This window comes from Pollachius pollachius (genome assembly GCF_949987615.1).
Source record: "Pollachius pollachius genome assembly, chromosome: 19".
In the NCBI taxonomy this organism is placed as follows: Eukaryota; Metazoa; Chordata; class Actinopteri; order Gadiformes; family Gadidae; genus Pollachius; species Pollachius pollachius.
Genome location: NC_136952.1, coordinates 11,401,795 through 11,423,543, shown reverse-complemented (window position 1 = coordinate 11,423,543; position 21,749 = coordinate 11,401,795). Strand labels below are relative to the sequence as shown.

The 21,749-nt window shown below is 43.1% G+C and overlaps 4 protein-coding genes across 5 annotated transcripts; 1 reads left to right on the top strand and 3 right to left on the bottom strand.

Moving 5' to 3' along the window:
• Positions 1–171: 171 nt before the first annotated feature.
• Positions 172–9,178, bottom strand: gspt1 (G1 to S phase transition 1). The gene is made up of 14 exons (XM_079756374.1): positions 8,792–9,178; positions 8,417–8,461; positions 6,794–7,114; positions 6,299–6,332; positions 6,072–6,149; positions 5,494–5,674; positions 4,490–4,644; positions 4,011–4,151; positions 3,730–3,823; positions 3,068–3,148; positions 2,414–2,587; positions 1,490–1,579; positions 1,211–1,379; positions 172–928 (listed from the first exon to the last, which is right to left on the bottom strand). The coding sequence occupies exons 1-14, from the start codon at positions 8,988–8,990 to the stop codon at positions 876–878; spliced, it is 1,815 nt and encodes a 604-aa protein (XP_079612500.1). The 5' UTR covers positions 8,991–9,178; the 3' UTR covers positions 172–875.
• A 309-nt stretch (positions 9,179–9,487) lies between these two features.
• dmc1 (DNA meiotic recombinase 1) lies at positions 9,488–12,917 on the bottom strand (the record flags this gene model as incomplete). Of its 2 annotated transcripts, none has more annotated exons than XM_079757415.1 (13): positions 9,488–9,557; positions 9,676–9,792; positions 9,897–9,957; positions 10,401–10,515; positions 10,704–10,777; positions 11,058–11,149; positions 11,668–11,740; positions 11,949–11,990; positions 12,094–12,146; positions 12,275–12,357; positions 12,453–12,599; positions 12,696–12,740; positions 12,861–12,917. In XM_079757415.1, the coding sequence occupies 13 exons, from the start codon at positions 12,915–12,917 to the stop codon at positions 9,488–9,490; spliced, it is 1,029 nt and encodes a 342-aa protein (XP_079613541.1). The 2 variants fall into 2 exon arrangements, with proteins under 2 accessions (XP_079613541.1, XP_079613542.1); XM_079757416.1 differs by having other exon boundaries at positions 12,696–12,737.
• Positions 12,918–13,415: 498 nt separating this feature from the next.
• On the bottom strand, positions 13,416–16,585 carry tomm22 (translocase of outer mitochondrial membrane 22 homolog (yeast)). Its single transcript, XM_079756649.1, has 4 exons — positions 16,325–16,585; positions 16,047–16,165; positions 15,769–15,886; positions 13,416–14,474 (listed from the first exon to the last, which is right to left on the bottom strand). The coding sequence occupies exons 1-4, from the start codon at positions 16,412–16,414 to the stop codon at positions 14,400–14,402; spliced, it is 402 nt and encodes a 133-aa protein (XP_079612775.1). The 5' UTR covers positions 16,415–16,585; the 3' UTR covers positions 13,416–14,399.
• Positions 16,586–17,126: 541 nt separating this feature from the next.
• Positions 17,127–20,782, top strand: maff (v-maf avian musculoaponeurotic fibrosarcoma oncogene homolog F). The gene is made up of 3 exons (XM_079757529.1): positions 17,127–17,266; positions 18,873–18,956; positions 19,638–20,782. The coding sequence occupies exons 2-3, from the start codon at positions 18,924–18,926 to the stop codon at positions 20,079–20,081; spliced, it is 477 nt and encodes a 158-aa protein (XP_079613655.1). The 5' UTR covers positions 17,127–17,266; positions 18,873–18,923; the 3' UTR covers positions 20,082–20,782.
• Positions 20,783–21,749: the final 967 nt, after the last annotated feature.

Genomic DNA, 21,749 nt, shown 5'->3' with positions numbered 1-21,749 from the left:
AGAACACTGTAACCGACGTCAAGACAAACCTTCAAAACTTTATTTATAACACATACAATACACAACTGGAGCAGACTCTCAATGGCAAAACTCATGCAGAATAATAATAATATTGGTAGACAAGACTCGTTTTTCTTTTATCAATTGTATTTATTTTGATCAATTATTTGACAATTACGGGAGCGCATTTGTGTGTGATCATTCTCTGTCAATCTGATATCACTTGACATGAAAATTCAACACCTCCAGAAATATGTGGAGACCAAATTAAAATTTTGGTACAGCAATCTTTAAAACCACAGTAAAATGTCCCAGTGAATTACCAAGATCGTTTAAAAAGGGGGATGACTCCATCCATTTGCAAATCATATTCAGAGGGTATTTCGGGCCCATAATGTGATATGAAGCCGATCAGCATGATTTTCTTTTAATTCTCTCCCGAACTTAGTTACGCTGCACTGATATCCATTCCAAAACAAATGGCGTAGCCTTCCAACAGCATGTTGACCAGAGAAGTAGTGTGTGGGGCGGGGGGGGGGGGGCAGGAAGGGTAACAGCTACATTAGTGGCATAGCATAGCTCTCAATATGAGAAAGCTGACACACTGGACTCAGTCGTATCGTTCGTCGTAATAACTGATTCAGTCCGTTGCTTTTTGTTTGTTTTCTTTTCTTCATTTGCCCTGTTCTCTCCTGTGTTTAGTGTTTCTTCATCGTCGTCGTTGTCGTCGTCTTTGTCGTCGTTCGCGGCACTTTTCTTCTGCAGCATAGTGGTGTGTAGAGACAGAAGGGGCTGTTTCGGGTTGGCTCTGGCAGCGCTCTCCTGACGTTTGAACCCAGTGGAAGATCTCCATGCATAATGCTGCTTGAGCTCCTTTAGTCCTTGTCTGGAACCAACTTCAGCACTTTGCCAATAGCGATGGTTTTACCTAAAGGGGGACATGAGCAGGTGGTTAGAGTGAGGGGAGGTCACATCCTACACGGTTCATTATTGTACCGCAAGTTATTACACGCCTCCAGTCCAAAGCACAAAGACGTGAAATAACATATTTTTAAAAGGAGGTACGTGGACGAAGCTCTTGAGATGTTCTGAAAACGAAGCAATGTAAATATGGGTTTTATGAGACTAATGGATCTACTTAAAGGGAAGAAGATCAAGGCAAATAATTCCCGTCAGACACCTGGTCCGCCCAGCCAGGCCACCCACCCACCTTCGTCACGCAGCGTGAACCGTCCCATCTGAGGGAAGTCCTTGAAGGTCTCCAGGCAGATGGTCCCGGCCGCCCGGAGCCGGGCGATGCACACCTGGTCCTGCTTCACAAAGCGGGGACGGGTCTTGCTCTTCTCCCCAGACTTCTTGTCCACCAGACAGATTAAGGCCTGCGAGGATGAGGTGGGAGAGAGTCCAACCAGAAAGGTGGGGGCTTAACGAGTGGAGGTTTTCCATGAAGGCTCATGATGGGTTTTGTATGCTGGAGATCATGACTTACTGTGATTTGAACTTCTTCAATGCAGGTGTGAATGTGCAGGACTGCGTTGTAACCGGGGCATATGATTGATTTGTGTTCAATGATGACAATCTGAAACATAAAAAGAGATCAGTATTCGCCAACAAATATTACAGAACGACCGAAGACATTATATTCAAGGATCACTGAATGGGAGATGCTCTCTGGATTATGCTGAAAAAGATCCAGAGTTGGGACTCATATTATAATACAATTAATTATCACCAAGTAACTAATTCACTAAATAACGAAGTCGTAACAATACAAAATATGACACCGTAAACTCACAGGAAAAAACATCTGACACTTTAGAACAGCCCCTCTTTAGAACAGCCCTACACGCATGTACACTTTGACCTCACCCATGAAAAAACACCCATGAGCGTGTTCAGCATGCACGAGTTTAATGAACCCGCACTCGCACTACTTAATCCCCATGTGGACTGAGACCTAGATGACAAATGCAGGGCAGGGACGTGCCTTCCCATCACGGGGACATCGCCGCCCAGCCGAGCCGCCATGTCATCACCTTGTCCATCATCTCCTGCTCAAAAAGGCGTTTTAACTGCACACTTTATGCACCCTGATGTCTGATTTGATGCCTTTACCTCCCTCGCTCCTTTTGTTTGTATGTTTGTCATTAGTGCTAGGCATTTACTCTCAGCTTGGATTTGAACACTCTTTATTGAAAGGTACTGGACTCGAATCACTAATTTCTGCAGTTTACCTCTCGACAACATTTCCAACCCCTACCAGCTCCTGAATTATCTGTATAAGAATTTGCCGTGAGTCACTTTGGACTTAACCGCCTCTGTGAAATGCATCAAATGCTATAGTATATCTTCTTAATTCGGACTACGAAGAAGCAGACATCCCTGTACTGAAGGGCCCAGGTGCTGGGGGTACCTGTGCGTCGAAGGTGCGTCCGGAGTGGCAGAGGTTCTCAGCGTTGCAGAGGATGAAGCCGGGCAGGATCTCCTCCTCCTCAATGCCCTTCAGACGCAGCTTGAGGTTCTCCCCGGGGTCGGCGTCGTCCGTCTCCACGTCGTCGCTCAGCAGGCTTAGCACCTCCACCGTGTGCTGCTCAGGGGTCAGAGGTCAGGTTATAGGGGTAACCTCGTCTAGGAATGGGCAATAAAATGGCTTCAGTTTTCGTCATTTCAATTAGTATATTCATTATTATTCGATTGCACAAATTATTATTCAATCCCCAATGTTCACAAACCACAAGCTAAAATATAGAAGAATTAGCTGCAATATTTGCCACACAAACCGACCACTTGTACATGCAAATTATTTAAATCATCAATTAAGGGGTTGTTCATAATGTCTTATGAAATGATCTTGATAGGAGCCATTATGAGGGCAAAAGATGTATGGATACAGTCCAACTGTCTGAATATCATTGAAAACCAGAACATGAAAATAATCTTAACTGTCTAATCAAAGTGTTTGTCAATGTCGATCTGCCTGGGGTTCGATGGCCTTTCCTCATGTATCTTAAACAATGAGATGTGCTATGCTAGTGTGGTCCTGCCTGTGCCCTGAAATGAGTCTTACCCTGTTGGGCATCATCACCAGCTGCTGGGCTTTACTGATGGAGCCAGACTCCAGCTTCCCAAGGACCACCGTGCCCATGTCCTGCACACGCACACGGTTCAGGAGAAATCAGAATCGTGAGTGAGAAAAGTCAGGGAATTTAAAACAGAGCCATGTTTATTAACCACCCGTGTGTTGGGTTCAATCCAAATCGACATCTCTAAGGCTGGATAGGATGCCAAAAGATTATCTATTTGAGAAAATGGCTGTGTTAGTTTGTCTGTGGTGTGTATGTCCATGTGAATGTGCAAGATAAATGTTTGAAGGACATTCAAGGCCTTTACTTCTAAATGGATTTTGTCACAATGTCGCGATTTTGACAGAAAATAAGAATAAAACGCTGAAACACAGGGCTGTGTGTGACACAGTGATAAACAAATCCAGCAATGTCGAAATCAAGCATGTCAGTCAGTGCTGTACGTGTGAAAAAATGGGTGATGATGGGGAGGAAATTATTTGAATAATCAACAGGCCTCTTGATAAAATACACACAGAAAAGGTCCTCGAGCAGGGCACGCCACCCGGCCACCGAATGACCTTGATTTCCATTGTAGTGACCACCATTGCCATGGAAAAGGCACCATAGGTGCAAGGCAAATCCCTTCCGTCTGGCAGCTCCTCACCTTGTACTTGTCTACAATGGGGAGTCTGACGGGGCCGTCACTGGATCGGGTGAAGCTTGGCAAGCTGTCCAGGTGCGAGATGAATGGCAGCCCTCTGGATCAGAATACAAAGAGGAAAGGATCAGTTTAAAGGCCTTTCAGTTGGCAACTCATCAAGTTAACTACATTTGAATGTAATCCAAACCATTTTAAATCCGTCATCTAACATCTGGCCTGGTTTGACACATCTACTGTAATGGTAGTTTTCAGTGGTGATCATTACAGTAAGCTTATGGACTTACGTGTACCAGGTGCATTCTGGGACGGGCTCCTTAAGGTTGGACCCCGTGAGGCCTGAGCAGGGCATGAAGTAGATGTCCTTCTTGGGGTTAAAGCCCACCTTCTTGAGGAATGGCACCAACTTCTCCTTGCATTCTTCATACCTAGAGGGAAGGAATTACCAGCTGGACTTTTTGATGGATTGTCGCATTATATGTGAATGAACAAGAAGGTAACCACTGAAATTTGGATTATTACTAAAATGACCGCACATATAATCGACTGATGTTTGAATGATAACTATTATATAAAACAGTAGTAAATAATAATTGTATGACATACTTTATGTCAGTTATTCATTATTACCATATAATACCAAATAACCAATTAATATAATGGCAAGGCAATTCATCAATATGTAATAGATAAGCCTCAGTGACGCAAGACCATGGCATAATAACACTAGGAAAAAATAACTCCCACAATCCTTCACTTCAATCACCTATCAAGGCTCCAATTGACGGTGGGGTCGTCCATCTTGTTGACAAGGACGATCAGGTGTTTGACCCCCGCTGTCTTAGCCAGCATGGCGTGTTCCCGTGTCTGCCCACCCTTCTCGAAGCCCGTCTCAAACTCTCCCTTCCTGGCTGAGATCACCTGGTCAGAGAGGGCCGAGAGGGAGCGGCCCAGTTTCAGATTCATCACAACTCCCCAGTGAGGCATCAGTACGACAGCCAGCGGTGGAACATCCATAATGAATGACTCAATTCAGATCTAGAATCTATGCAACAAATGAGGACAATAAATGTATTATCATTATTTGAAGATTGATACTCCACTCAATATGATATCAATGTGTGCATCTAGGGTCAAAAGTTAACACTTGCCACCAGCCTATGGCGGATTACTTTTACCATTAGGCAGGTAAACAAAAGCAGCGTCACATATTTAAACAATTGCTTGGCCGGTAGGTCAGGAAAAATACTAAATTCAGGATCCTGTGTGCATCTGTGAGGCATTGCCACAGATCACAAATGCAGTCACTAGCACACAGCACTGGGAAGGTCTTCACAGCTCAGCTCAGATTAGAAGAAATCACTTTGGAGTCATTATCTTTCTGTAAATAGGGGGCCGTGAGTGTGTGTTTGTTTGCTTGCAGGTGCTGTTATGTTCGCTGAGGATTAACGGAGCACGTAGCATTGCATGTCAGCTGTTGTTAAAGTGCATGTTTGTTGGCCTTTTGTCTTGCCGCACAAAGAGAAGCAGCCAACGTTTCTATGGACACCGTTCACTATTAAATGCGGCACCAACTGACCCACTAGCCCACTGGAATAGAGGTGCAGATAAAAACAGTGCTCAATGATTCACTGTCCCTGCCAGGTACACAATGGCCCGAGTGTATATAGTGCTGCTCTAACCACTGTGGGCCACTCAAAGTCACTTTGACCTTGTGCCCTAACTTGTTTGTCGTGTGCGCGCGTGCATGTGTGTGTTATGTCATCTCACCAGCACTGCGAGATCCGCTTGCGACGCCCCACCGATCATGTTGGGCACAAAGCTCTTATGTCCCGGCGCGTCCAGGATGGTGAAGTGCTTCTTCTCGGTCTCAAAGTACGCCCGGCCTACCTCCACCGTCTTCCCCTTGTCTCTCTCCTCCTGGTTTGTGTCCAAAGCCCAGGACAGGTACCTATTGGGCAAGGCACACAAAAAAGCAAATGTTCAGCCTTAAGTTTAGGCTTCCCCTGCCAATGTAATGTTGGCAGGCAATAATGTTCCCCTGTAAATGGCATGAACCATTTTGTGGATTTGAACATTTTAATAATAAGACTTCATGCCGGCAGAATAAGCAAGCTGAACTACTGACAACACTTCTTACTGTGACTAATGGCATTTATCAAGCAACCATTCCCTCCACACAACACAGAGAGGGTGTTACCTTACCTTTAGTAATAAGATAAATACTACAGTGAAGGACTCAAAACCAATAATTTCAGAACAAATAATTTAAAAAGGAGTTGTTTTAACTTTTCCACAATCATGCAGAACCATAAGGACTCCTCGATGAAAGTACAAACACTGCTCACCATGTCTCTCTGTTCTTCTCCTTTGCTTCTCGTTCGTATTTCTCCAGAGTCCTCTTCTCCACCATACCGGTCAAATACCTGGAACAGAAAAACTGTGAGCTCCATGAACCTAACACAATACAGTTGGCTTGATGTTACATTTGTTCTTGTTGCTCTTTTAAGCTCAGTGTAAATAGAAATATTGTGTTCTTTGAACAAGGGAAACACATACAAAACAAACAACTCACATGATCTGTCCACCAATAGTGGATTTGCCAGCATCTGAAAGGTAAAAGGGTAATGCATTTAGAGATATAATATTTCTAACCCTTCCCTGAGGGTCACACTCCAACGTCCGGATACTTGAGTTTTATGTGTCATCTTATGGGCAGGATAATATAGTTGCTTGGGCCTTTCCACTCCCAGCAAGAAGGTTAGGGTTTGAACCTCAATATCCACAGCCTTACCCCTATCTGCTCCTTAATCTATCTATCAATATATCTCTATCTCTTTGGATGACAGCTTTTTGTAAATGACTAAACAGTTAACAGGAGTCGAGAGGAAACTAAACAAAAAAGTATCTTCATGGTGCTGTTATCTTATAATCATTGTTTTTTACTTTGAGTTAGGAACCCTCCCACCCTACCTAAACCTATTTGGAGATCCAACATAGGCTCCTAGGTAGCCTATCCCTTAAGAGACTGGAAATAAAAACAAAGTATCCCTCAACATAGAGGACGCACCGACGTGACCAATGAAGACCACGTTGACATGCTCCTTCTTTGGGGCATTGGGCTGGGCAGGAGCCACTTTGGGAAGGGGCAGCTCCTCCTCCTCCTCCAGCATCATCATCTCATCGTCGTCATCCTCCTCATCCTCATCCCCCACCTCCAGCCGCTGGACCTCCTCGTCAGAGGGGCCTCCTTGGCCACAGGCAGCTCCCTCCTCTTCCTTCTCGCCTCCTTCTTCTTCACCTCCTCCCCCACCATCCGGTTCATCCTTCTGCTCCCAGGTCTCCTCTTCTGTTGCCATGTCGGACTCGGTGCCCCCATTTTCCACTGGAGCTGGAATGGTCGTAATAGCTCAGTTATTATACCTGCCCACCTGTGGTAGTGCCTAATATGTCCTTATGCTGTTACACCAACACTGCAATATGGCTTTGGAAATGTTGTGTCTGTGCTTTGGCTAAGTGTGACTAATGAGGCACCCTTGACGTTAATTATCTTGAGTACATTGTAGAGTTGTTGGTAAATCGCATGTCCTTGTTCCTGGTGTAATTTCAGACATACTATCTGAAATTACTATCTAAAAATAAATACTATCTAACTATCTACACCTGTCATTGCAACCGAGCTCATCTTCTCCTCTTACCCTGACCGGGAACGAAGCAGAATAAGAATTCTGCTGTGTGTACAGAGGCAGTGCTTCTCCATGGCAACCGACACAAGTGAGCCTTCCATTTCATTATAAAATGACACAATCCAGCTGTCACATACAAAGCAATCTTTTTTTATAACCTATTTTCACGGATAGAATGATTAATTAGCTGAGAAAAGTGACTAATCAGTTAAATAGTCTTTAGTTTAACCTCATTGTAATCCACAAACACAAACAATCAAATAGTTTGAATAGGGTAAAGATATGTCAGTCAGAGATGGACAAATGAGAGAAAATGCAAGGCCAAAAAGTAAAAGGCATCTACTCAGACACATCTCTGGCTCACATTATTCACTAAATTGTATTCATCCCACCCTCTATCCATCTCTCTAGTTTCAAGGCTGAAGTACTCTACCCTAGCTTTAAAATATTTCTTGTATGACCACAGTCCAGGTGCATAGCCCTCAGATCCTGTCTAAAATGTAAACATCTGACACCGGCAGATACAATTGCATAGGCATTGTGTGACACACTGACACTGTTTTCCCTTTGTCAACACATTCAGATTGCTCGCATCAGAAAAGCGCCCTTGCGCTGAGTCTCGTGAGACTACCAGTGCTTGGTATCACTGGAACACGGTATGTGCCAATAGGGATAACTATTTTTGGGACAAGGGAGGTTGCATCATACTATAGGCCTTAAACCTGCCCATGGATTTACCAACGTCAACCACTCCAAATAAATCCTGGTCACTCCTAAATAGGCCCAAAACTGCATCCGTTGAGAAAAGAAAAGGCGTTGTAAATGTGAATAGCCAGGGATCTTCTAACTAAAGTGACGCGTCAACGCGACTTTTAAATTCAGCGGAGGGTTAACACCCCGGTCTCAATTAAAAGTAACCGAGAATCACACCTCGGTTGTGGATGGTACTCCACCATAGCAGCATTGTAGTAACACTGTGTGACAAAAGGTGCATTGTAGTTACATACCGATAGTCTCTGCTACCTCCATACTGCCAGTAGGATCAGACGGAGCTAAAATGAGAAAAGACCATTATAAACTTTTGTAAATTGTGTTTTAACCAGTGTTGGTAAGTCTCCATGAGCACATCGTTGTTATACAATCTAGCTGTGACATTAAGACAGCTAGACACTGACAGCTGAGACAGTAGTAACATTGCTAGTCATTCCCAAGTTACTCGACTTGTTGACTATGGTAAAGCAGACAGCATACCGTTATTGTCGGCATTAGTTACAGGTAAAGGGGGCTAGCTGTGGTAGCGGGCTAGCAGGTTTAAAGCTAGCTAACTTCCAGCTGTCTTAGCTAGTGCCGACAATAAAGGCATGACCCAAGCGTGAACCTACCATCTGATACTGGCGGACTTTCAACGGCGGTACTCTGGAAGAAGCTCGGCACAAACACCGCAGCGTTAATGTTGGGGACAAACGGTTTCGCGTTTACGTTCAGAGCGGCGATAGCAGCTGAGAGACCAGCAGCGGTTGTAGGGGCCTCGGCATCTTCCTCTAGCTCCCACGAATCTGGGGCTGTGTCTCTGTGGTCCATTGCTGCTTTCGGAGAGTTGACAACCTATTTCACGTTGACAAAGCGGTTGAATGTGTGGCTCCGTTCAAACGCGCTTGATCGTTAGTGTCTTCAGATTCTTAGAAGTTCATTTATTGAAGAAATCATCGCTTTACTGTCCCGTGTTTTGGGTTAGCATATGGCTCTGGTTTCCTACGCGAGGTGTTCCAAAGCCCTTGTATTACTGGAATGACCGCTAGGGCTCCAGCCTCCGTCGGCTTGTACTCCAATCACAATCGTTTTTTACTGCAGTTCACTGGCTCTTCCATGATCTCCTAACACAATACAAATTCTTCTGTATCTTTTTTCAGATTTGTATATATACTTCTTTATATCATACAGCAAACATCATAAATATACCTTTCAATATTTTCACCCAACATCCAAATACAACAGTCAAAAACAATATAATAATTCCCTAAATATTTGAAACAAGCACTGTCATTGTATTCAGTATCCGTTGAGTCATGCCAACACTCTCACTCTTTGGCATCACTAACTCCTCCAGGGGTGATGGCAAAAGTAGCCTCATTCTCAGGCATGTCGGGACTGCAAGATATAAGACAAACAAAGAATGTAATCAGACAGTTTAGGTACTAGAGAAGCAGGAATTACCATTCAAATTACTGTTAGATTGACTGAATCCGGCTCTTGGCTTGTCAATCACCTGTCAAATATCTTGGCAATTCTCAATTCCCCCCTTCCTTTCCTCAGGCTTATCCGAGTGGTGGAGGCGTGGGCAAGGATGTGTCCTCCGATAGGTTTCTTGGGATCAGCCTGAAACCTGAATGGAGAGAAAATAAAATGAATAACAGCTTCAAATGGCATAAAGGAGGCAAAGTAGAATAATCAAGGTTTTTAACTGTGACATACTGAAGCAGTACTTACGACATTGATGCACCTGGATCAGCTGTCATCTGATTGGTCACGAACACTGCAACATTGTACTCTGGAGGGAATCAAGATCAGCCAGTGAGCTACAATACAAACAGGGTTTGTCCTCAATATGGGTCTTCAATGGCCTTACACATAAACTTGTGTCGTCAATATGCCTTCAATCATTATGACAGAATAATAATGTCGTAATAAAATGAATAAGATATCTAACAATAATAATATAAAAATATATATATATTTTTTTACATTGTTTCTTTTGTAATTTATTTATGATTATAAAGAGATGATTTGTCATCATGTTTTCTATTAAACAGTACAGTTCCTAACAATGTCATCTATGTTACGTTTGCTTTGGTGTGTCAGGTAATCAGTTAAGTAAAAAGAGAAATAACATAAACAAAGGATGGCAGACATAGGCAGTTAAATTAATGAAACAAGATAAATCATTGCAAGTAAACACTGAATTCTGTGGTCATGATTTCCATTGTGTGAGACCTTCAGAGATCTTTTGCAGTCTGGAGAGCATCTGGGCCAGCTTCTGCTGTCGCTCGGCCAACTCTCCACGTCCGGAGAAGTCCACCCTGAACAGAGCCATGATGGAGTCAATGATCTGAAGAGACACAGAGCAACCAGAGACTCATTGCTCACTGTGAACCACCATAAAATAATGATGCATTTAAAACTTGGAACCCCATTGCGTGAGATAATGATAAATTGTAAAGATATATGAACATTTATACTATAAATTATATTGATATAATATGGAATCATTTATTTGGATAGTTTCCTCTCATGTACCAACAGTTTGAAGACTCCCCCTTCCTCGTGGAATTTGGCTGCAACAAAGTCCAACAGCTCCATCTGGTGTTCACCTAGGGGCAAAGTAGGAGAGTGTTCTTAGGCTATCACTACGCGCTGCAGAGGCTGCTCTTATCTCCAACCGTGAAGTTTATTTCACTTTACAAATAAACACACATGTAAACACCTTGGCATCATGTCTAGACACCGCAAGTCATTGCACATCTTTCTTTAATATTGCCCCTCTTTGGGGCACAATACTACATACTGCTTATACATGTATTACATTAAATCCAGTATTAACATGCATTGCCATTTGCAATACAAAATTACAATTGCGAAAGGTTTTCTTACTGGTATAGGCACGAGCATAAAGCACATTGTCCAGGACGGCATCATGGTCCACATTAAATCGGTCAGCAATATCCTTCAGTCTATCCGGGCGACTGGAGCCAGGTCAAGAATGAATGGGCATACAGCAGAGAGACAGACACATTCTAACTAGGGTCAAGTGTCCTAAATTAGCTTTGGATAGAAACACTATGATGCAAACATCAGATGACTGTTTCAAGTTTATCTATGTTTCTGTATCTGTCCCTATTCAAATAAACCTTAAATATTAAATAACACAAGTGACAATTACTGTGTAGAGCAATTTTTGGATGAGACAAAGGATGATCCAGGGTATGGATTAGTTTTGTCGCGATGCTGGATTTTCTAACTTTTGTACAATACTTAGAATAAAATATCGATATTCAATACCATTTTCGATACCACAGGGTAAACTTTCCACAACATTGAGGGCATAACATTTTTGAATCTTATCAACCGCTTCATTACTAGGGCCTTTTTCTGAAAATAAAGTCAATAGAGTATATCTCCACAACTGCAAAGTCTATAATGTGTTATCTTGGTACCAGAAGAAAGATGGTTGTGCAAGTGACATTTGCCATGTGAAGGATACAAAGTGTTTTCTGTGTCAATGAAGATTACCTTCCCACCCATGTAGCCGTTCTCCCCAGGCAGCTGAGACGTCACTAGGCCGCAAGAAAATAGGCTTTTTTAATGTATTATCGTTTCATGGGTTGCTTCATCCTTAAATAATATTTGGATATATTATTCAAAAGGTCCTGAAAGGCCCTGAAAGATTAAAGGCACTACACAGATAAAGTATATAAGTAGTATTATTCGTGTCTGATGTTGTTTCATTCATCACATGAATACAGATATAAGTTGTTCACTCACCACAAAGAGTGTGGGAAAGCTGGGTTTTCCCTGTACGGAATTCTGCAAACAAAATGAATTTGCTGCTTTTCAAACTTGACTTGGCTGACAATCTTGACATAGTTTTGCTGCTGAAAGTGTATGTTGTGTCACGCTGTGTCCTCACCCCCAAAAGCTTCTGTGATGGCCATGCTCTCTATACCTCCACCCAGAAGTTTACTGCAAAGATAGGACACAATATCGTCAACATTCAGTTACTTAGTTATATTCATAACAGCCAGAACTGCTACATTTCTGCTACATTAGAAAACTAGTCAACAAAAAACAAAAAGTATTCAAATTTTAACTCAAACTCCTGGCTCCCAGTGGTGATGTGGAACACTTGCTTCCTCTTGGTACTGTACTCAAATGCAGTCTGGAAACCAGTTGTCTATGATGTAAAACAAAGACTAGGGAATACATATCACAGCACCAACGAAAAAACATGATTGGTCTGTGTGAAATATGTTTTTATGTTTCTCTCACCAGCATTTTCCCAGCAGCCTCTTTGATTTTTTCCACCTTGGCCTCTGACAGCCCCTTGATGTTACAGAGAGCTCTACGAGTGGTCATCTGGATGCCCTTCACCGTACAAATACCCACGGCCTTCATCTTCTTAATGTCGGCCATGTTCTGTACATAACATAAGGAGGGCGCAACATGTTGAGATGTGGTTGTGTGTGTGTGTGGATAGACTTGATTTTTGATTTAATGTGCTATTATACTCACAATTCCATGTTTCTGCAGAAGGTCTATGTCTTGAAAAAATGACTCCTTGTAATAATTAGGAATAGGAATTGAATGTACAGACATGCGTAATTGTGTGTATTCAAACTTTACATTAATACATTAAACGCCTGAGTTTGATGGATTTCGGTATTAAGTAAGAACTACCTCATCATCGTCGAAAGAGGCAACCTCTTCTACAACTTGATCCTCTCCGGTCTTCATACCGACTAAGTTATAGGCTTATAGTTAAATATGTTAGTTATTAAGCTATTGTTGAATAGCAAGTGTTAGCTTACCAAATTAACTTGCTAGCATAAAATAGAGAAATTCTCCTATAGCGTCAAGCCCTTTGCTTTAGAATGTATGCATCCACAAATAATGTATCAGTATCAATAACGAGTAGTTAGTAATTATTAATCATAAAATAAGTATGTTTAAAATATAGGCTGTATAAAATATGTTGTTAGTTCTCTCCCCGCAAACTATTCCAAGGTCTGTTCGTTCATTTCCACTCGTGTGGCGGGAATAATGTGATCACGTGCTTTCAAATCAGGCGGTTTGGATGAACAGATGACAAAATATGTCATATTAAAATAGAATATTATATTCATCGAGTCATGCATCTTTTATTTACCCAAGGTTTGTATGCATTCAATTGCTTAGTTTTTTTCCTGTACAACAAATAAACACTAAACCAGTCTTAAATGCATCAGTCAACCATTTACGACGGTTCAAAAGTGGTTTTTATTATGAGCCGTTTTTACACCCTTTGAGTTTGGTCTGCGAAAATAAATGATATGCTAGTGTTGGATTAACAAATTAATTAAAAAAAACATTATTTTACATGGATGAGTCTTGCAACAGCTACCTAAAATATTTCAAATCAATTCACATATTTTTTATATTTCCAGGAGACACAACTTCTAGGAAAAGGTATAACTTTGCCTGTGGCTTAATATTAAAATAACCAATCAATTAATATGGACACCAGAAGTATTTTTTCCAGGTATCTATTAGATGCAGGACAGACAAAAACAAATCCTTCTGGACTACAGCCAATTATGAAGATACAGTAAAATGTCACAAACTCATGAGATAAGACATGAAACAGGCAGAAGTGTAATTTATAGCACTCAGATTCTGGTTCGGGAGGTTAGGTCTCCGCTGACCATCTCTTGACACAAGTTTACATGTAGGCGTTGTTCAATGGCAAGAATAACGATTCAGACAACTATGGATGTCGTTCAGACTGAAACACACATTTGGTAATCCCTAAACATTATTTTAAACCCCATCTGTTGCTATTATCCACCATTACCGCCAGGTCCCGAGGGAACACTATTTCAAGAGTTGTAAATATATATATATAAAATGAAAACAGAGACATTGTTCCAGGAAATCAGTCTACGCAAGATACTAGAGTAAACAGAACCTTGTGTGGGGGGGGGGGGGGGGGGCAAAGGGGGACGTATTTAACTGCGACACTCAGGACATGGCAATCAGGCCCGCTTCCTTCTCGTTAAGTACCATTCAACCAGCTAAATCAAGATGCTGGAATGCACTTTTTGTCATGTTCTGAGAGTGCAGCCTTTGCTCTTTAGACATTTTCCTAGATTCTCTCCCTTTCTGGTCAGTGTCTCCTTGGAGCTGCCCCTCTGGACGGCTGGGAGCAGCTCTGGGGCTTGTGCGGGACCCTTGTTTTCGTCACATCTTGCCTGGGGCGGGGGCCATCATGCTGGGCATACCACCAGACATCCCGGTGTTGGGCCCTAACAAGATCTGGAAGACAAGAAGCATTCGGGGACAGTCAGAATGTCATTAAGACCCAGAGGGAAAACCTTGATAAAACCCTATGTTTTTGCCAGTCTCCCCAAAACACTATGTAAACGTTCCACTCTGCTTGGAATGCAGACATGGAGACCTTTCGTGAGGTAAAAGGGCCTTTTCGATGTCATGTCTAAAGGAGACACACGTGTGTAGATATGTAGAGCACTATCTGGGCCACGGTTGACAGCGGCGTCCAAAATAATGTTTAGCTTTTCAGGAACGTATAGGCCTTTCACCCATGAACAACTGATAAACTCTGGATATTCGGTCCGGAGTTGCCCTTTCGCAAATGAAACACACAACCGGAGATTAAGCTGCATCAGATGGGTTCACACATATTTGAGATACTCTGTATATTTTAGGCGAGAGGTGGGGGTGTGTGGAGCATGTAGGAGGCCGGATGTGACGCAAAAAGCATGCAGCGGCAGTCGGTGTTTCGATTACCAAACATTGAAGATGTCGGTGAGGCTACCAACTCTTTAATGACGATTATTTTTGGAGTGGTATAAATCTGCAATTATTTAGAAGTATCCACTAATCAACAAAGAGTGGAAAGTTGAACAAAATACAGGCAAGAAGAGGAAAGAACGAGGCCACTACACTCTGTGCTGCTCCTGGTTTTGCGTGACTCGCATGATAGAAACGTTATCAACACATCCCCTCACTCGTTGTGAATTCTCCTGCTCTCCGATCCTCCGGATATTACACTTAGGGGCCTGGCGGCCTGGTAAACTCCGGAGGAGCGGATTCGGGCTTCAGACACACAGCCCCACCCTGTATTACCTGGAGAAGGTCCGACTTAGTGAATTTTTGAAAGGCCTATTTTAGTATAGTGCCACGGTTAGTGTTGATGTGCAGATGTGTGGAGCTTGTTCTGGGCAGCTTGAATTTGATGTTGGTGTCTGAGAGAGGGATGGCTTCAGGGACACCTATAGAATAAAGCTATGGTGTGTCTGGATGATAAAGCTCCATTTGAGCAGTGGTTCATTTAATGTCCACGGCCAAGCAAGGGTTTGGCATCCCAGTCACCTATAGTATAATGCTAGTGGGTGGCACATTTCATATGCAACATCGCTCATTATCATTAGCAAGATGGTGGTGCTAAATACGTATCACAATATTGCCGTGGGTCTAAATCATTGGGATAACTGGCCCTTCCTGCTTCCTAAAACTCTTGATCCTAAACGATGGTTGCTAAAGTTCTTGGTGAACTTTTGATTTCATGTATTTATGTATGCAGACCAACCTGTCTCTGTTGTTGTAGCTGTTGCTGCTCTAGCTGCAGTCTCTCCGTCTCAAACACCACAGGAAGTACCAAGATCATGAACGAGGTAGTGCCCACCCAGAGGGCCGAGCGAGAGAAACTGTAAACACACATAATTCAGTAAGATAAAATAAAATAAAATCCACTTATATCATATATATGTGGATTAATTAGTCTCCATACAAAGATACGGTGGAGTTGTGCTACACGTTGTCCTATCACGGAAGTGCACAATCGGGTCATTGTCTGAAAGGACATACCTGTACAGCTTTTTGACCAGGGAGACGGAGCAGTGTGCAGACGCATCGGCAACGTTGCGCACAGTATCTGGAAACATTTCGGTTAAACCCCATAGCCTCTCCATTAGTGTTTCGTCGAACTGTCAAAGAGGGAAACAGATAGGATAGCAATACATTACGGGATTAAGAGGACAGTACCAGGCCACACGGAGACATCAGTCTCAATTCGACCAAAAAAATGCAGTCGTTGTGGTGTAACTCAAGAAGCCGTTGTAGCTTAAAGGTTCATAACTATATACCTCTTCATCTTCATCGTCCTCAATTTCATCGTCAGGGGGCCGAGTTGCGACAGGCCCAGTACCGGGGGTGAGCTCTTCAATGGAAGGCATTACTAAGTGTTATCACGTATTCTCTAGATACCTCAATCAGCAATGCGGACAGCGTCGCAAGTCGCGAAAAGGGTGCAACAGTTGTCGATATAGTTAGTTTTCAATGATTTAACCACCACACTGCGAAATGACAGATTTGAGCCCTTGCTCTTACGACGGTCTGAGGTCACCCGGCGAATGAGCATGTGCGCTGGAAGAAGACGGGTCTATGGGTCATATGCTAGTATAGCTCAAAATCTATGTTGCCCCCTAGCGTACAAGCGGCCAAACAGCAGGGCATCGTCAACAACTACAATGTGTAGTAGGGCCCATGCAATGCAATAGTGTCATAGTACATGTGAACTTTTTTTTTATGGTGCACAGCTGTTTTCAAAACGATGGTACGGATTTTCTTTATGTTTTTATGGCATTCACAAATGTTAAAAAATCCTCTGTACATGTATACCTAGCAGGGGGCTCCATAATCAAATACAATATTGTCGTATAGGCAGGCAAACATATTATCTGGGGCATGAACTAAATGAAAAACAGTGGGAATGGTCGTGGAAAACTTTAGAGATGTAGGGATTCCTTGTTTACATCTTTTCGGAGTACGCTGTGGGGGCGGAAATGGTCCGCCTTCATTCCTCAGGCCTTACGTCATTGTTGCTGTGTTTTTTATGAATGAAAGAATCCAACCTCAAAGAGCAGAGTAATTCCGGGAAAAGGCGGACTGACATTTTGTCGCTAGACTTGCTTCGACCGAGCAGATACATCGCTGAGCTGTATTCGGATAACGTATAAATTTCTTCTACATTGACAGCCATAACCGTCTCCACTGTTACTCGACCGCATATCTTAAACCAAGGACAAGTGAGTAGGCAGCTGTTTGCTTTAATCTGCTTTAGCCAGCTAGCAACCCCTGATGCTAAGGTGCTAGTAGCATGTTTTTTAGCCAGCCTAAGCAAATATGTCAAAATATTGTGCTTACTTCCTCCGATTACGGTTTTAACTGAGGGTGAATATTCAACAACCACACGCCGGATGAAATAACAGAATGTTTGGCGAGATATGGAGTTACTGCGTATTTAAATATATTTAATTGGGATTTCTTTAAAAGCTTGCTAAAATGGATGTCCTGCGTACTTGCTGTTTACTATAGCCCAGTTTAGCATGCTACCCCCAGCTCGCCAGCTCCTCTCCCTATAAGGACATGGGTGGATATGTTTTCTAACAAATGTCCTGTTTCATATCTGGAATTTGACTTTAAACGTGTTCAATTGTGTCTATTTGGCCAACGACTACAAAGGTATTTAATATGTAGTTGTGTTATCCTCAACCACGGTTGTAGGCTTCGCCTTTTGTCACAATCATTTGGCATGTTGTGTTTTGTCAGGTCACAGTCCGTAGCTTTCAAACCCCTACCATGTTCATGGTGAAAACAATTAAACTGCGTGTTGTTGTGTTTTCGGGTGTTATTAACGATCACGGGAAGCGATCACACGATTCCTTGAAGCTACATGGTCTGACATCAAGGACACTCGTGGCGCGGAAGAGTGCATACTGCTGAATCACGCTGACTTTAGAAACGGGCACGTCGGTTTACAACCCACTGCTCGTGGTCGGACTGTGGCGGCTGGAGACAAAAGGGCCATGCTTTTTCTGGGGAAATTAAATTTCCACTTTGGTAACAGAGCATTTGATGTAAACACGAAGGCCTGTGTAAGGAGGGAGGAGATTTAAACAATGTAAGGAGGGACATGATGACTTCCCTTTTACGCTTACTATGGCGCTTTTACCTACATGTGCCACAAATGTCTATCATTGACCAAAGACCGGAATTTAAACTTTTACTACCTTGTATTTTTATATATATTTCCAATGCTTTTGCTGTAGTGGTCATCTGCGGTAGGTAGGTTTTAAACATAACAAAATATTATTTTTTACATTTTTTGTTCCAGAAAGATTTGCATCACTGTAGGATATTGGTTTAGGGCCTCTACCATTAAATCCCAATGTGTAACAATGTAATAAGTATTAATCACAAGGCTCATTGTTAAACATGAACAATCGGGGGCAGTGTGTTAAAGGGACAATCAATAGAAGATGACTTGCTCTCCGGGTAGCCATGGGGAGACAGCTATACTTTAGTTCGTTATTTTTCTTGATGGCCGATAAGAGGAAGTGTTTAGGGAACAACACCTGCCTTGAGCAACAAAAGGGGTTGGGCACACCGTGACTTCCCCTCGCGTTCACTGTGAACACTCATGGCAGTCTGCTTTCAAATCCTCCCTCTCCTTTTGTATAAGACCGATATTAACGAAATGCCACTTTTAGAAGCATGACGAATCTGGGCTTTTTATGTATGCACACACACAGAAACACATTTTAAGGTTTGTTAATTTCATGTTAGATGGGGACAGAGATGGCTTGTTGAGTGTAGTTATATGTCATAACATTTAGTTTATCTTTTCTGCAGATTGTCTGAATCTGTGACGGGATTCTGGACGGGGGGAGAAACGGTGAAAGCATGACGTCTGAGAGAAATAGCAAAGCCCTGAAGGTAAGAGAGGGCCTCCCAGCGCTCTGGCATTTCAACATGTGCTCGGCTCATGTTGAAGGCACTTTGAAGAGTTTTTCACCTCCAGTGTTTTAATCGTATGGTTCCCCTGTTCAACTGTGGTTTTGGTTCGGGGCACATAGTTGAACAAAGGCCAAACTACGCCTAAAAGGAAAAAATATGTAATGAGTTGTTATTAAAACAGCACAATCTAAAAACCATGACTTCCTCTACGACGGAAAAAGGAAAAAAAAAAGAGAGAAAAAAGGTGATGACATCAGCGTCTCCGCACTGGGAAGGCTTAACATTCCAATCAATAGCGGAGCGTCTTTCCCCACCGCCTTTGTTTAAAGGCTGCAACGGTCTAGCACACAGCTAGCATGATTTGCAACTTTCGCACGATCCAAATCAGATCCTGGGTCAAATTAAATTCTATCTATTTTGTATTCTGTGCTAATATTTACTTTGTTTATTACTATTATAGTTTATTATTATTATCAATAATAATAATAATAATAATATTATTATTATTATTATGTACTATTATGAAAAGAACGCCTTTTTTTTTACCATGATGTCCTTAATGACCTCAGCCCTGCGTCCATCAGAAGCAGAAGCGCCACAGTGCTTCCCTTATCTCCCCCGTATCCTCACTCCTCTTTGTTCCCCCCCCCACCCCCACAGGTGAAGAGGGAGTGCGGCGAGAACGTGCCCATCCTTTCGGACAGCGAGCTCATGTCGCTGTCGGTGCGCGAGCTCAACCTCCACCTGCGCGGGCTCTCCCGCGAGGAGGTGCAGAAGCTGAAGCAGCGCCGGCGCACCCTGAAGAACCGGGGCTACGCCGCCAGCTGCCGCGTGAAGCGGGTGTCCCAGCGCGAGGCCCTGGAGCAGCAGAAGAAGGAGCTCCAGAGGGAGGTGGAGCGGCTGGGCGCCGAGAACGACGGCATGCGTCGGGAGCTGGAGGGGCTGGGCGCGCGGCTGGCCGCCCTGCAGCGGTTCGCCCGCGGGCTGGAGTCCGGCGGGGGCAACATCCTGGCCACGGCGCCACGCCTTAACACGGCTTCGGTCATCACCATCGTCAAGAGCCCCGCCCAGCCGCAGACACAAAGAGAGCAGGGGGGCTCCTAGGAGCAGGAGGAGGAGAAAGAGGAGGAGGAGCTGGAATGGAACAAGGAGAGGGATACCCCGAGCACACGCTCACACTCACACTCACACTCACACACACACGCATGCAGAGATACACGGCGAGGAGGAGAGAGACGGACGATACAAATGATAAGCACTTACAAAAAAATGCACTTCATGTTCAGTTGTAGTGATCTCAGGCTCCGTCGACACACACACAGCACTTGTAAACACATGCATACATGCACACACACACACACACGCGCACACATCTCCCAGTCATTCCTGGCTTGACCCGTGGGCCGGGGCGGACTCAAACAGAGGCCACGCAGCTGAGCTCCCGCGTCCCATCCCTTGACAACGCCGATCGTGCCGCCAGCGCTCATGTTTTGTCCCTGTGTGTACGGCCATCTGTACGGCTGTGGTCTCCGTCTCGTTTATCTAACCGCTCCCCCCCACGCACCCCGTAGAACAACAACAACAATACAGCTGGAGAGAGGGCAGACGTCTCGGTCACCGCCGCCTCCTCTTTGCTCGTCACCGTCTGCGATCCCCACTCCCTCGTGTGTCCACAGATCCGTCTGGGTCAACTAGTCATTTTGTTGCTACAGGGCTGAAAAAGGGGGTGGGGTGGGGTTGTGTACTTTTTTTTAGACAGTTTTGTGTTTTAGTGTGTCTGTGTCTTTTTTTTTTCTTTTTTTTTTTTTTTTCAAAAACAGACAGGAATGAATACCGACTCGCTGAATACGGACCAGACTATGCTCTTCAGTTTCCCCACACACTGTACAACCATTCTCTCGCTGTCTGTGTGTCTCAGTAGTCTCTTCTAGTTTGGGTTGGGCAAGCAATACTCGGTGGTGAAGGAACCGTTGAGAAGGAAGGTTTGGTTCGTGGATTGCCCAATCTTTTCTTTTGCTTTTTGTTTCAAGAGGTCCAGACCACAAATTCGTTCTGTGTTTATATGTATGGAGTCTAGTATTGTCCAAGTGCTGATTCATTGTACTCCCTTTCACTGTCCATAGGTATTACTGTGCTTTTAATTGTATGTTTAGTCTGTTGTGGCTTTTGTATTTAAAACTAAACTAAACTAAAATGTAATTATCTTGGACGGATGTTGGTCACCGCCATTGAAATATGAAGCACTGCGTCATGCTAAAAGTTATGCTGAATCAGAGCAAAAACTGTCCCAAATTACCATTTTTCTTTTCTGGTTTGTTTCTTTTTCGAATCTTTGTAATTACCTGCGAAAGACGACAATGTCGAGAGACATTTACCAGAGCTATAATCTATATTTTATTTGTATTTAAAATGGATATTATAAAAAAAAGACAAGCTAATGAGTGCTGTGATGTTATGTTTGTTTTTTTGAAAGTACTTGCGATGTATGACTAGTTTGGGATTATTCTCACCTCTAATAATTGTACTTTGACTAAAGATGATTACGATAACTGTTTTTTTTTTTATTACAAAATGTTAACTGTTATGAGCAGAGTAGAAAATGCTAAATGCCAATGGCCATGTTTGCTGTATGTGGACTTTTTACTTGGTGTGCGCATATTTGCCACGTTTGTCCTGATTTCATAGTGGCGTCTTGTGGGGAAACCATTATTTAAGTACTGAGGTGATTTATGATGTGTAAGTTTGTTTTTGTTTATTTATGGAGAAAAAAAA

Excerpts from the sequence above, each read along its gene's own strand:
- gspt1 (XM_079756374.1), bottom strand. The coding sequence starts at position 8,990 with ATGGACCACAGAGACACAGCCCCAGATTCGTGGGAGCTAGAGGAAGAT. Across the intron at positions 1,580-2,413 it reads GACGCACCTTCGACGCACAG|ATTGTCATCATTGAACACAA; the intron begins GTACCCCCAGCA and ends TTTATGTTTCAG. Across the intron at positions 1,380-1,489 it reads TTGAAGAAGTTCAAATCACA|GCCTTAATCTGTCTGGTGGA; the intron begins GTAAGTCATGAT and ends TCATCCTCGCAG.
- tomm22 (XM_079756649.1), bottom strand. The coding sequence starts at position 16,414 with ATGCCTTCCATTGAAGAGCTCACCCCCGGTACTGGGCCTGTCGCAACT. Across the intron at positions 16,166-16,324 it reads AGGACGATGAAGATGAAGAG|TTCGACGAAACACTAATGGA; the intron begins GTATATAGTTAT and ends CCTCTTTGACAG. Across the intron at positions 14,475-15,768 it reads AGCTACAACAACAGAGACAG|ATCTTGTTAGGGCCCAACAC; the intron begins GTTGGTCTGCAT and ends CTTGTCTTCCAG.
- maff (XM_079757529.1), top strand. The coding sequence starts at position 18,924 with ATGACGTCTGAGAGAAATAGCAAAGCCCTGAAG. Across the intron at positions 18,957-19,637 it reads GAAATAGCAAAGCCCTGAAG|GTGAAGAGGGAGTGCGGCGA; the intron begins GTAAGAGAGGGC and ends CCACCCCCACAG.